This window comes from Hyperolius riggenbachi, chromosome 8, assembly GCF_040937935.1.
Source record: "Hyperolius riggenbachi isolate aHypRig1 chromosome 8, aHypRig1.pri, whole genome shotgun sequence".
In the NCBI taxonomy this organism is placed as follows: Eukaryota; Metazoa; Chordata; class Amphibia; order Anura; family Hyperoliidae; genus Hyperolius; species Hyperolius riggenbachi.
This window is the reverse complement of record NC_090653.1, coordinates 130104040-130118629: the sequence shown is the minus strand read 5'-3', so window position 1 is coordinate 130118629 and position 14590 is coordinate 130104040. Positions and strand designations below refer to the sequence as shown.

The 14590-nt window shown below is 43.4% G+C and overlaps 1 protein-coding gene across 6 annotated transcripts in view; it reads left to right on the top strand.

The window, feature by feature from the left end:
• SEPTIN6 (septin 6) overlaps positions 1–14590 on the top strand; it is a 150002-nt gene that overhangs the window by 40036 nt on the left and 95376 nt on the right. For 2 of the 6 annotated variants that reach the window (XM_068251095.1, XM_068251097.1), the window contains exon 1: positions 618–696. The exons of 1 other annotated variant lie outside the window; for it this stretch is intronic. In XM_068251095.1, the coding sequence (XP_068107196.1) occupies positions 661–696 (36 nt within the window). In that variant the 5' untranslated portion in view covers positions 618–660. 3 more of the 6 variants (XM_068251093.1, XM_068251096.1, XM_068251094.1) reach the window with 3 other exon arrangements.

Genomic DNA, 14590 nt, shown 5'->3' with positions numbered 1-14590 from the left:
CAGTTAGCAAACAGAACTGAAATAACAGACTCCAACAACTGACATTCTTTTTCATGGCAATTCTACTGAACTGAAATGTAAAAACATCAAGTTATTCAATAACTGTTTTCCATAATTTAATTTCTATCACTAGATTAGTATTTATGTCAGACCTGATTCAATAAGCTTCAGTTGAGTACTTTGCTTGTTTCTATTTGTGGCCATCTGAAATGTTTGTGAATAGACTGATAAGATTACCCCATGCAAAGCTGACATTAGTCTACAAACTGTCACTCCCCCTCAGCAGTGTGCAAACCAGAAGGCTGTATTCTAGTTCCACTAGACTAGTGTATAGTCTAGTTCTACTGTAGACTTATCTGCTTATATAGTATAATGCCAAAGCAGATATACACAGTATATATACATATGAGGTCTCCCAGCACCTTGTCTGTGCACCTCAAACCGCTGCAGCTTCATACAAGTCACATCTTAATGACATTTCATTGAAAGGCGGAATCATCCACTGACGGCGGGGAGGGCAGCATCATACATTTCCCCTCCACAGATTTCTAAAGAGAGCAGCCATACAATTCCGCAGTTCCGGGGGATTTATTAAAATATTGGCATCCTACAAAAATATATCACCAGTCATATATAGCGAGCCAAGGATAGAGAAAAAAGATGAGTGTGACGCGGACACCCCTCCTCGCTGACTTGGTATGGTTCAGATTGTAACAGTTTCTCTTTGTAGGTTTCCTGTTCAGTTTCTTTGAGGGACTGAGCATGGCTGCCACTGAGATTGCTCGGCAGATGGTGAGTAGCTGGTGCAGTGGTCAGCATTGTGTGTCCGGAGCAGCCGGGGATGGGGGTAGTTATATAGACGTGTGTGTGAGAGGGGGATTCATGGTGTCTGCTACTAGTGCAGCATCATCATCTGCACATCCTGCTACCCGCCTGGCTGAGGACTGGGAGCAGCTTCCCCCCATTGTACACGAGCCTGAGTACAGTGTATGGAGCATCAGGGATGGGGAGCCCAGGGCGTTGGCAGTGCTCTGGCTGCCTGCATGGCACACTCTAGCCTAGGCACAGGAGAAAATCCATCAACCGGTTGAATAGCAGGTGCAGAGCAGAGGCTTCGTTATGAGCCAGCTGCCCGCACTCTAGCAGACTCCACTCATTACCCACGCTGGCGTACAGCAGTGTTTGCTGCTTTGTGCCTTTCCCAGTATGTGCAGGAGGCTGGGGATGCTTCACTAATATATGTCAGCATACTGTAGTTTATGCTTTACACCTCCCATATTTTACATGTTATATGTATCCTACAATTTTTCTTATGCATGTTTAGTATAGCCTTCATTTTGCACATGTATTGCGGTGTGGCTGCATCAGCTGGGTACTGGGAGATGCCCCAAATAGTAAAACATCGGTTATTGAAGTTACCCCCTTCATAGGCTAACTACCGATAGTTGTAGATGATTGCCCACGATTATCTACTACCATTAAATACACAGCTGCATCGGGCGCCCAAATCCCCGCATGGGCACCAAAGTTTACCTCAAACATCTATTAGATGCCTGCTGGTCATGCCACTCAAAGGACCTGATTCGTTCATCTCTGTGAGTAAAGTGCGGTACACACGTCAGATACGAACGACTGATCATGTAAACAATGGTGTACACACACAAACCATTTGTTTAAGCCAACATTTACAGATATAAGCTTTGAATGTCCATGGGCAGCTAGTTGAGAAAGCTGAAATATCGCCACGCATGCTCTGTTAACCTAGAAGATCTGTAAAGTCTAGTAGTGCACACCTCCCTGAACTAACAATTGTCAGCACACCATATCCACCTGGATGGATTTGAAAGGTTGAGAGACAAATATCTGTACTCGCTATCTTTGGAGGTGTTTCGCAAACTATTTTGGTGCTAGTCTAGTTTAGGGGTCCCAGCAGGAAACTAGCAAATCATAGCACCCTCGAAAAATATGAAGCCTTGTGATTAGCTGAATAGTGTGTGCTTAGTTTACTACAATATATTTGAAACCTAGCAGTTTGAGAGGGTGCTTTCCACCAAATAACATTATTATTATTATTATTATTATTATTATTATTATTATTTATTATTTATTGTATTTATAAAGCGCCAACATATTACGCAGCATTAGCATATCTACGCTTGCCGATTCTTTAGGGGACCCAGCAGGAAACCTCATAGGGAAATTCCACTAACTTGATTGGGTGGATGGCATCCTCACAAACTTCTGCGTTTCAGAAAGGTTGTAGAAAACTATGTCCCGCAATATTCAGCTAATCACAACACCTAGTGCTGTGGAGGAGGCTGTGATTGAGGACTGTTCCCTTTCATGTTGTCTGCTCCTCCTAAGGTAAACTAGAGACAGAATTTCCCTATGAGGTTTTCTTAGGGTCCCATAAACTACACTAGCGGCAACTATTTAATGATTATCAGCAGATCAATCCTGGATTGTTTTGTTTGATTTTCAGAGACTTTTATTTCATGTGTTTACGTAACTCAAGTTGCAGGCAGCTTTAATACGAATACCATATACACCTGCAAGATGATACCATAAGAACTCCTATCTGCTGGAATATGCTGTACTTTCACCTAGGATTACATTGCTAGGTTTTTGAATAAACCATATACAGTACATGGTTGTTTGTTCACTCCTGCTATCCACCTATGTGTGTATATGGATATAGATATTGCTACTTTAAACTTTTCAGGACACCTGTTACGAGAAATATGGATACCTGGCACCTTCTTTGGGATATGCATAACAGGTTTCTCACACTGTTCTCATTTATCCAAATTACGGTGTATCCAAATTAAAATATGATACTGTCAACTGGGTAGCATTTTTCATTCTAGAAGATTTGTCATTCATCACGCAGAGTGACATTTTCAGGTGTAATGGGTGAAGGAGATTTACAAGTGATCCACATACTTAAATGACCTGTACTTAATAGTATGCTTGGGCAGTTTCTTTACAAATTACATCTGAAAAAGTTACCTACTCCATGGAAGTAAAGAAATATTTTTCTAGAACAGAAAAAAAAAAATCCAGTCGAACCTACCTTATTATTCTGTGGATGTGGTAAGTTATTAACCCATTTATTAGCAGCTTCAACAGATTTATCTTGTTTGAGATAAGTGCCCTGCTTTTGACCTCATTCGGCAGAACTCGTTGTGCTGTAAATTCTTGGAATGCTTTGATCTCTCTCGATTAGCAGAAAAATATAGAGACTGAAAGCAAAAGTCCTGTGTTGTCTCACACTGCCCCCTAGTGACAAGTGGCCATAAATACACATTGATCTCTATTCACAATCAGGCATGTGGTAAAGGATTTTTTTACAGTTAATTAACGCCAGCGGTAATTTACACACCCCCCCCATTCACCAACATTTTCCACATGTTTTCCGCATGTGGGTACATTGTGGAAAAAAAGTGCGGTAACGTGTAAACAGGCATTAAACTTGCGATAAACATGCAGAAAAAAAGTTGCATTAAAAAATTGTCCCCCCCAAAACATTTTCTAAGTCCAGCAACCACAGCACTTAAGCCTCCAGAATCCATTTAAATCAATGGGAAGCGAAATATATGACCTGCTACTTGTAGGTGATAAAAAATCAGTACTTATTTTATTGTTAATTTGGATATTTTGCAGTAATTTTCCGCATAATTTGCGCACTTTTACTGAACATTTTCTGCATGCAGAAAATGTTGTGAATGTCAACATGGCCTTATTTTGGTTTCAAATTTCCCGCATGCGGAAAATGATTAATAGAGCCCATTATATCAGTACTAATTAGAAGCAAGAAAACTTGTCACACATTTGAGTTATTTTTATGTGTTCATTTGATCCTGGCATTGAGACACCCATACGCTATCTGATATCACTAATAGACTGGACGTTAGTCCATATAAACATCAGATCTAATGAAAGCTATTAAAGTGATGGCATTTATGATCAGAATATTGATAGGATTTGCCTACTCTGCAATCATGGCGGCGTTAGTAGTGACATTGTTAGACTCCTAAAACTCTTGTCTGTGTGGTGGAAAGTGGCAGAACCTGTGAACTATCATTATGTGGAAGATATTAATTCTTTACCTGATCTACCAGATATTGTGTAGTGTATGGTTAGTGCTAGACCCATAAACAGAATATTGTTGCAATTTCATTAAATTCGTAGTTTACCTACCTGATTTTGATTGTTAGTAAACTTGGATAAGAGTACTATGCTATTACTCACAAAATGTTCGTGCTTGATGCAGCTGTTGCTGTTACAGAGAAGTTGCCTTTGGAAAAGCCAGTCACATGACCCAGAGATGTGTGCAGACTGCAGAAGGTATAGAGTGGTGAGCAGAACGGGAGTTTGCTTCTGTGCATAGAGCCATCAATGGAGTTTGCCCACCTCCTCCCTCTGCTTCCTCATGTTGCACACAGAGAGGAGACTGGCAGGGATAGTTCTTTATTCAGAAGTCACTGACTGGTGTCCTCTGATTAGAGGTGTCCAATGTCATGCCAAGTGTATGCAGATTTTATGTAAAGTGTAGGCAGCTTGGAATTTGGACAGTCATATGCATCTCCTGTTGATTTTGAGTGCCTCAGTCTAAAGCTGCAAAAATTTGTATGCATTTGGGATGGGGAGAAGTTTGGACAGAACACAGAATGCTTTTTATTCTAATCAAGCTGCACTTCACATGGGCACAGCAAGTCAGCATTGTAAAAAGCCAAGTAATAATGCATTCATGGTTTATGTGCAAATAGCAAAACTGTGTTTTTTGAGCTGATGTAGTCCACACAATATGCTTTTGAAGGGTATCTGTAGTCCGTCCGTCCGTCCCCCTCCCCCCCCCCCCCCCCCCCCACCCAAAAAAAAGGCATAGGCTGTACTTTGCGCCAGCACAGTGTGCCAAGCTCATACATGGAGGGGAGAGAGGCTGAGAAGAAGAGTCCCGGCTGGCAGCAGAGGTGCCGTGGACATCGGGGAAGCTTATGTAACTTCTTTGTTTTTGTTTGTTTTTTCTTTAATCCTGCAGGATTCCTTTTAAAGGAAACATCCGAGCTTGGGGAAAAAAAAAATCTACAGTACTTAGGGCTTCCTTCAGCCTCTGGCAGCCTATCTGTTTCTTGCTGCAGCTCCGATGTCAGCCGGTGGCCCTGGTGCCCTCTGCAGATGCTGACTTCACCAGTTCGGAATCTCCTGCGCGAAAGCTCGGCCACGCTCATGTAGCCTGGCAGCGCAAGCGCAGAAGATGCCGACCTAGTGAGGTCGGCATCTGCAACAGAGGGGACTCCCTCATGCCTAGTATGGCGAACCTCGTACTTGGAAAGGAGAAACGGCCACAAGAAGCATTTTATATTAGTCCTTGTCAGATATCTTTATAGGGACTTAAGGGCTAGATCAGTAGCCTGAGGTCTTTAGTGCTTAGTTATCATGGATGGTTGTGAAGAGGTGTGGCTATTGCTTTTTAACTGCGTAACAACTGTGTATTTTGAGGTGTTTTGTAAGAGGCTGTAGGTATTCATCAGAAATAGATAACTGTCAGACAAACTAGGCAGATAAAAAGCAATTACAGGTCCACTTATTTCTTTCCCTGAAGAGAAACTGAGTCCATTGTCTGTAAACAACATTCCTCTAAAAAGCCAGCCAACTGCTCCGTACTTGTGTGAAGCCTCTTTCAGGCCTGGTGCACACAGAGCGGTTTTTGAAGCGTTCCGCAAACCGCTTCCACCTGTGAAAACGCTTGGCTAATGTATTTGAATGGGATGGTGCACACCAGAGGTTTGAGGTGTTTAGCAAACCGCAAACGTGGGTCCTGCAGCACTTTTGCGGTTTGCAGAAGCGTTTCTGCCTCAATGTAAAGTATAGGAAAAGCTCAAAATGCTCTGAAAAACACTAGATCAGAGCTGATTTCCAGGCGTTTTTGTTATCTGTTCAGTACCAGCTTTTACTGTAACAATATTTGTAATCTGCTACACAAAACTCTCCAAAAAACGCTAGGCATGTTTCGAAAACATCTATAAACATGCCTAGAATGTCTCAGAAATCTGCTTCAAAAACCTCTAGCGTTTTGCAGATCTGCTAGAGGTTTTTGGTGTGCACTGCCTTAGACTGGAGGCTGAATGCAGAAAATGTATTATCTGTCAGCTCCTTCCATGCATTTGATGGGGGCTTGCTTGCTTTTGGCACCAGCAGAAGTGACTGGTCACTGCATTGTGGTTACTTAGCGGTCACATACTATTGCATTCCTGGTGGCCCAACATAAGCTAAAGATGGAACTCTCCATGACTTTTAAAGTGAACCCGAGATGAGCGTGAAATGGAGGCTACCATATTTGTTTCCTTTTAACGACCGCCTAACGCCGATAGGCGTCGGGGGGTCGTTAGTGGTATAGCTTGGAGATCGAGCGGCCTTTCCATGCCAGTTCACGGAGACTGTCTCCGTGAACAGCGTGCAAGCTGCCGATCGCGGGGAAGAAATCCCCACTGTTTACATCATACGGCGCTGCTACGCAGCAGCGCCGTGACGTAGATCGGCGATCCCCGGCCTCTGATTGGCCGGGGATCGCCGGCATCTGATAGGCAGAAGCCTATCCTATCAGGCGCAGGACGGATAACCGTCCTGCGCCGCTCAGAGAGGACACCAGAGGGAGAGAACGTTGGTGAGGCCACAAAATGCTGCGGAGGGGGGCCTTTGAGGAGCCCCCCCCCCCCGCAAATCAATAATAGCCGGCGGCGATCAGACCCCCCCAGCAGGACATCCCCCCCGTGGGGAAAAAGGGGGGGGGGGGAGTCTGATCGCCCTGGCACATACCTGATCGGTGCTGCGGGCTGTAGAGCCCGCGCAGCACCGATCACTGGAATATCCCCTGGACCTTAAGTGGTTAATCAATACCAGTTGCCTGGCACCCCTGCTGATCTTTGGCTACAGTAGTGGTCCAAGAATCACACCTGAAACAAGCATGCAGCTAATCAGATGTATCTGACATTGTCAGATCTGACAGATCTCCATATGCTTGTTCAAGGTCTATAGCTACAAGTATTAGAGGCAGGGGATGAGCAGGACAGCCTGGCAACTGGTTTTGCTTAAAAGAAAATAAATATGGCAGCCTCCAAATGTCTCACCCGAGTTCCCATTAAAGGGAACCAGAGAGGATGAAATATACATACCTGGGGCTTCCTCCAGCCCCATACGCACGGATCGCTCCCACGCTGCCGTCCTCCGCTGCCTGGATCCGCCGCCACCGGGTCCTGTCATTGCCGCGAGTCGGCCAGTGGATGCGGCCAATTCTCCGCATCACAGGGTGATCTCTCCATACAGATACGCACGGGGCTGTCTACTGCGCAGCCGCATGCGTACGGGTATGGAGGGAGCCCCTGTGATGCGGACAATTGGCCGCGACCGCTGGAAGTGACGGACCCGGTACCGGCGGATTCAGGAAGCGGAAGATGGCAGCGTGGGAGCGATTCAGGCTTATGGGGCTGGAAGAAGCCCCAGGAATGTATAAAATCTTTTCCTTTTTTCACCCCCCAATCCTCTCTGGTTCCCTTTTTAAAGAGACACTGAAGCGAAAAAAAAATGATATTATGATTTGTATGTGTAGCACAGCTAAGAAATAAAACATTAAGGCCTCGTTCACATCATTTAGCGCAGATGGCTGTGCGATTGGAACGCAACGCGTCCGATCGCACGCCATCTGCGCTCCTATGCGCTGCGCTGCAGATCCCATTCATTACAATGAATGGGATCTGCGCTGCGATTCCCAAAAATGCGTGCAGCACGCGATAGCGCAATCGCGCTGCCACGCAGCGCATATGATGGGAACGGTAGAAGGGCTGTCTATGCCCTTCTACCGTTCTTGCGTGTCGCACACTATACGCGCTGCCAAAATGCGCACGGCAGCGCGTATAGTCTGAACGAGGCCTAAGATCAGATACATCAGTGTAACTGTTTCCAGTACAGGAAGAGTTGAGAAAGTCCAGTTGTTATCTCTATGCAAACAAGCCATTAAGCTCTCCGACTAAGTTAGTCGTGGAGAGGGCTGTTATCTGACTTTTATTATCTCAACTGTTCCTGGACTATTTACTTTTCCTCTGCTAGAGGAGAGGTCATTACTTCACAGACTGCTCTGAAAGACTCATTTTGAATGCTGAGTGTTGTGTAATCTGCACATATTATAGAATGATGCAATGTTAGAAAAAACACTATATACCTGAAAATAAAAGTATGAGAATATTTTCTTTGCTGCTAATCTTCTAGTAATTATTCATAGTACACAACCAATTCACTATATCATATATTTTTTTTTCCGCTTCAGTGTCTCTTTAAGGCTGCTTTTATACATGTGTGGTGCATTGATCCCATGCCAGGGGAGCCTGCCACGGATTCACTCCATGGAATCAACTTCATATGACCCTGTGGCAGACTGCGCTGACAGGGTTATATGGTTAGGCCAGGCCTAGTGAAGTGAAGCATTCCCTATTGGACAGGAAGTACACCACTGGAATTCCTGTCGGACCGCTCATGCAAGCCACACTGCCCTCTACCATTTACACTTCACGCTGAACGCTAGCGATTGCTGAATCGCAATTAGCGGCGATTCCCCGACGTTCGCGGCCGCGATTTTGCTATGCTATGCACTGCATAGCAAAATCGCGGCAAAAGTCGCTCCGCGGCGCGATCGTGATCAAGTAAAAAACGAATCGCGGTAGTGGAAATGACCTACCGCGATTCCTATGTTAAAAAGCAAACCGTAGCGATTGTAAAATCGCTAGCGGTTTGCGATTCAGCCAGCGCTGGTGGAAAAGGGCCCTTACTGTGTCGCCATAGACTTGCATTACTGCATAAACCATGCGGTAGGCACGGATCATGTGGTAATGCTTGGATAACTTTGCAATTGCCTTGCAGCAATTTGACTACTTCCGGCACAATGCATTGTGTGAGTATGAAAGTCACCATAGACTTGCAGTGCCCTTGCAACGGTGGAGCGCACCGCATGCCAACATAACGCTGTATATGTGAAAGGGGCCTAATAGTTTGTTAACCATTGGGTGTGTGTGTGTGTGTGTGTGTGTGTGTGTGTGTGTGTGTGTGTGTGTGTGTGTGTGTGTGTGTGTGTGTGTGTGTGTGTGTGTGTGTGTGTGTGTGTGTGTGTGTGTGTGTGTGTGTGTGTGTGTGTGTGTGTGTGTGTGTGTGTGTGTGTGTGTGTGTGTGTGTGTGTGTGTGTGTGTGTGTGTGTGTGTGTGTGTGTGTGTGTGTGTGTGTGTGTGTGTGTGTGTATCTGTCTGTGCGTAGGTATTTTTAATGGCTCAAACACCTAGGGGGCCAAATATTAGAAAAAGAAGTGTTGGTACTGCCCAAAGGGTTGGCATGAAAATGTACTCCTAAGCGAAGAAAATGCCAAGAAAATAAGCCTCTGCAAGTCCAAGTGACACACAGACTCATACATTTGCACAAGATGTATATGCTATGCATGCAATTTTTAATGAATGTACTGTATATGTAGATTACATTATACTCCCCTCCGCCCTTTTTCTTTGGGTCCCTTTTTTTTTATATACAATTTTAGCTTTAGGGGGACAAAAATGAACCTTTCAACTTGGTTTTTTTTTTTTGTTTTTTTTCCTCATTAAATCACCATCTGTGGTTAATCACTATCCAATCAATATCAGCATTTCATGCTAGCAGTGTGGAATATCCTGTGTGTTCCAGGGGTATACCCCATCTGTGACAATCCTGCCTGCTGTTCTGATGCAGCGACCTTGCTGTCCTTTCCAATTAGTTCTGGGAGGAGGACCTTGGCAGTAAATAAATAGTAGCATTGCCTTTGGGTAGAATATGGATTGTTAGGAGCATTAGAGCTGACATTATGTAGCACTGCCCAGTAAACAGTCTGCATGAAGTACACATATAGACATTTCACAACGCTGGAATGCTGGCTTATTATAGATTTTAGCACAAAGTTCTTGATGTGTACCCTTCTGTACCAACACATCACAACCTATGCATGTGTGAATTCATCTATGAATATGTAATACGCATTGCTATAAAAAAAATGCGGTCATTTGAATACATTTTTACCACTATTGCTCAGATCTTTCTGCTAAGAAAGGTGTATCTGTTATGAGTATGTTGTGATTTGAATGAATTTTATTATCGGTATTATTGTTTTAGCACTGGGGGGAGGGGGGGCTTTTTCACACTGTTATCCACATGCACATCCCCCATTTTTCTGCATGCATTTTTCAAAGTGTACCATGTGCATTCATACATGGTTTTTCTGCGTGCTTTTTTGGGCTTTAATAATACACTCACACACTCACACACACACACACACACACACACACACACACACTTATTTATATAGCACCAACAGCTTCTGTAGCGCTGAACTACATTAATCAGGATACCTAGCATAAAATTCAGTCTGCAGTGCATATGCAGATTACTGAAAATGGCAGCATTGGTTTTCTGTGAGAAAGTCCCTGTCATGGCAATTCTCTAATCTTTTGTGATCTGAAAGGTTCATTGGATTGCATGTAGTTGAAAATAAGCCTTGCTCAATGTTTGTACACCTTTATGAGACAACTTTGGATTTTCTATAAGAGAGTATCTACAAGCCTGCAGTTAGGAATGCCAGTTGAGTTTAAGCCATCATCTCAGTGGCCAGTCATGTCGTCTTTTACTTTCCTCTGCATAAATCGGTCCCTTGCTTGTGTGGAAGAAGCACAGGAGTTGTGTTGACTTGATCAGTCCTCAAAAGAGATGTCTTTAGAGAGACTATGGCACAGCATGCAGCAGAAAATGTTCAGTGTATTTTTTTTCTCTCTAATAAAGATCTTTAAAGTGAACTGCCAGATTAAAAATCTGCTAAGCAGCGCTGAAAAGGCTTGGTGTTTCTTTAACAGTTTCACAGCATCAGAACTTTGTTTTTCTTACCCAAGCCTCATTTTTAGCTGCACAGAAGCTAAGCTCTGCCCCATGAAAGAAATCTGCTTGGGCATTTTTCCCCTGTTGCAGTGCAAAGCATGATGGGATTTCTGATGTCATTCTACTGTTTTTTTGGCGAAAATGTTTTCTTTTAAATATTAAATTTGAGATTTGAAGCCTAGCACGCGCAGCTGGGAGGGGTAATCAGGACAGTTGGAACTGTCTCGTGCTCCCTGTCACCTCCTTTCAACCAAAAAGATGGCTGCCCCCATGAAATAACAAACATTTGCCTGTTCTTTTAAAACAGGGTGGGTAAGATTATATTAGCTATCTATTTAATTAACATAACTAATGTAACTTAATGACAGTATGTTTGTTTAGGCTGAAGTTCATCTTTAACTGTGTAAGTATTGTCTAATTTGTTTAGTTCAAACAGCCTTGAATGTCGCCTACACAGACGTTTCTTGAGCTGTGCAGTGCGATAATGAAGTGTGGTGAAGTATTTTCGTAACCATACCTTCTGAACTAGAACAGGAAATCATTGTACTCGTGTCTGCTAGTTGTTGCTAGACGTGAGAGGAAATTCACATAACGAGATCCAGTGCTAGAAATTTCTCATTTGATATTTCTAGATGAAAAGCTTCCACTTTAATTTTCTAGGGACTCTAGTGCCAAAAGTTTGGACACACCTTCTCATTCAGAGTTTTTTCTTTATTTTCATGACTATGAACATTGTAGATTCACCCTGAAGGCATCCAAACTATGAATTGACACATGTGGAAGTATATAGTACATAACCAAAAAGTGTGAAACAACTGAAAATGTCATATTCTAGGTTCTTCAAAGTAGCCACCTTTTTGCTTTGATTACTGCTTTGCACACTCTTGGCATTCTCTTAATGAGCTTCAAGAGGTAGTTACCTGAAATGGTCTTCCAACAGTCTTGAAGGAGTTTCCAGAGGTGCTTAGCACTTGTTGGCCCTTTTTGCCTTCACTCTGCGGTCCAGCTCACCCCAAATCATCTCGATTGGGTTCAGGTCTGGTGACTGTGGAGGCCAGGTCATCTGGTGCAGCACCCCATCACTCTCCTTCCTGGTCAAATAGCCCTTACACCACCTGGAGCTGTGTTTGGGGTCATTGTCCTGTTGAAAAACAGTGAACCGTATTTGATCAAAAAAAGAAAAGAAGAAGAAAGGAAAAGTTTTTTTTTTTTTTTTTTTTTTTTTTTTTATTTATTATTTTTTTTTAATCAAACATGGTTCCCTGTTTTGACAATGTTTCACTATTGGATATGCTTCACTGTTAGACTAGTGGTTAGGTGTCTCCCGTGGGGGCCTGTCATCGTCGTGAGAGAGTCTCTATTAGGGATAATTTGTGCACAACTTATTCTGAAGCTAACGCCCTCCTTTTACTGTACCTGTTTTGAATGCAAGGTGTGTAACCTTCCCCTTATTCAAGCTCTGCATACTTGTGCAGGTAGTCAATTCAGATGCAGCATCTGTGTGGAAGCGCTGCCATCACCTTCTGCTGTACAAATACTGTAGATTAGTAGGGCTGCCAGGCAACTGGTATTGTTTAAAAGGAAATAAATGTCAGTCTCCATATCCCTCTCATTACAGTTGTCCTTTTAAGCCAGAGTTCCCCAACCCTGTCCTCAAGGCCCGTCAACAGTACACGTTTTGCAGAAAAAAACAAACTTGCACAGATGAGGTAATTAGTGTCTCGGGAGAACTGATTAACTAACTACCTTTTGTGGATTTCCACAAAACATGCACAGTTAGTGGGCCTTGAGGACAGGGTTGGGGAACACTGCATTAAGCAACTATCTGTGGAATAAAATTTTAGTAGTGTGCTGTGCAAGAGTTTGGGTCTGCTTTTGAAGTGAACCTAAACTGAGAAGGATATGGATGTTTCCAATACCAGTTGCCTGGCAGTCCTGCTGATCTTTGGCTGCAGAAGTGGCTGAATCACACACCTGAAACAAGCATGCAGCTAATCCAGTCTGACTTCAGTCAGAGCACCTGATCTGTATGCTTGTTGAGGGGCTGTGACTAAAAGTATTAGAGACACTGGATCAGCAGGAGAGTCAGGCAACTAGTATTATTTTAAAAGGAAAAACCATATCCTTCTCAGTTTAGGTTCCCTTTAAAGTGGACCCAAATTAAAAATACAAGGTTTCAGAAATAAAATCTATTTTCTAAATTATAATAGCAGCCTATTTTCAGCTGCATGATGACAAATCTAAAATATTTTACATTTATTGGAGGAACCTCTCCCTTCCTTTTATATTGCGGGGACAGAATCCGGAAAACTGGTGAAGTAGGAGCAATTGCTAATGGCTGCCACCTGTATAACCCTAGTTATGAAAAGAGAAGGGTGAAAAGCATGCACTGAAATGCTCATATGCTTGGAGTGTTTATTTATCGTTGTATGTGTCAGAGTGGTGCAACTAAATATTTTGAATAAAAAAAAAAAAAAAGTTTGGGTTTGCTTTAAACCAGTTTTACAGCATTTCATTTAGTAGCCATGATCACCACAAGCCTTTTACCTTGTGTTCCCGAAAATAAGACCTTGTTTTATTTTTAACTTTTTCTCCAAAAGATGTTCTAGGGCTTATTTTCAGTAGCTGTCTTATTTTCCACACTACTTGCCGTCACCTTGGCCAGTCAGAAGAGAAGCTTTGGCACATGACCAATCAGGTGGGGGTACTGGCACCTGAGGAACCAATTACAGCCACCCGCTGCTCCTTTTTCCAACTAGTGTCGATGGTCTCGCGGGTGGGACCACAGAACCATCATTGGGCCAATCACTGCACTCAATTAGTAGCAGTGACATCTGATAGGTCACTGCTACTGATCAAGTGCAGTGATTGGCCTAATGACTGTGCCGTGGTCCCACACACAAGACCTTTTTTACCAGTTAGCAAAAGGAGCAATGGGTGGCTGTCATTGGCCGGTCTAGTGTCAGTACCCCTGTCTTACTGTTCGCTTGCCATAGCTTCCGCTCTAACTGGCCAAGGTGATGGCGAAGGTAGTGTGTGCCTTGCCTTTCTCCGCTAGGCCTTGTTTTCGGGGGTGGGCTTATATTTCGAGCATGCTCAAAATTGCAGCTAGGGCTTATTTTCAGAGGAGAGCTTATTTTCGGGAAAATGTGGTACTTGCCAGAAGACAGATGCTACATCTTTTGCTAGTGATACAGAAACATTTAAGAGTTGATCCTTGCACATAATAATCAGGCTCTCATTTATTGATTACTCAAGCCTGAATGTCACCAAATACGTCTCCTCAACCTATTCTCCCACCTTCTTGCTGACTGCCTCCATTTATCCCTGCAGGAGATAAGTTCATTTGCAGCTCAGCCAGCTGCAAATGCAATACTCGAGTGAGAAGACCCAGATTAGTGGCAGTTGCTTGGCTGTTTCCATTTTCAAGAAAATAAAGGCATTAAAGGCCATAGTTAAAGAGAAACTGTAACCAAGAATTGAACTTCATCCCAATCAGTAGCTCATACCCCCTTTCCCGTGAGAAATCTATTCCTTTTCTCAAACTGATCAGGGGGCTCTGTATGGCTGATTTTTGTGGTAAAACCCCTCCGACAGTGTGAGGTCAGCGCTTCACAGCACTGAGGTACTGAGATCGCACTGTGGGAGCCTTGTT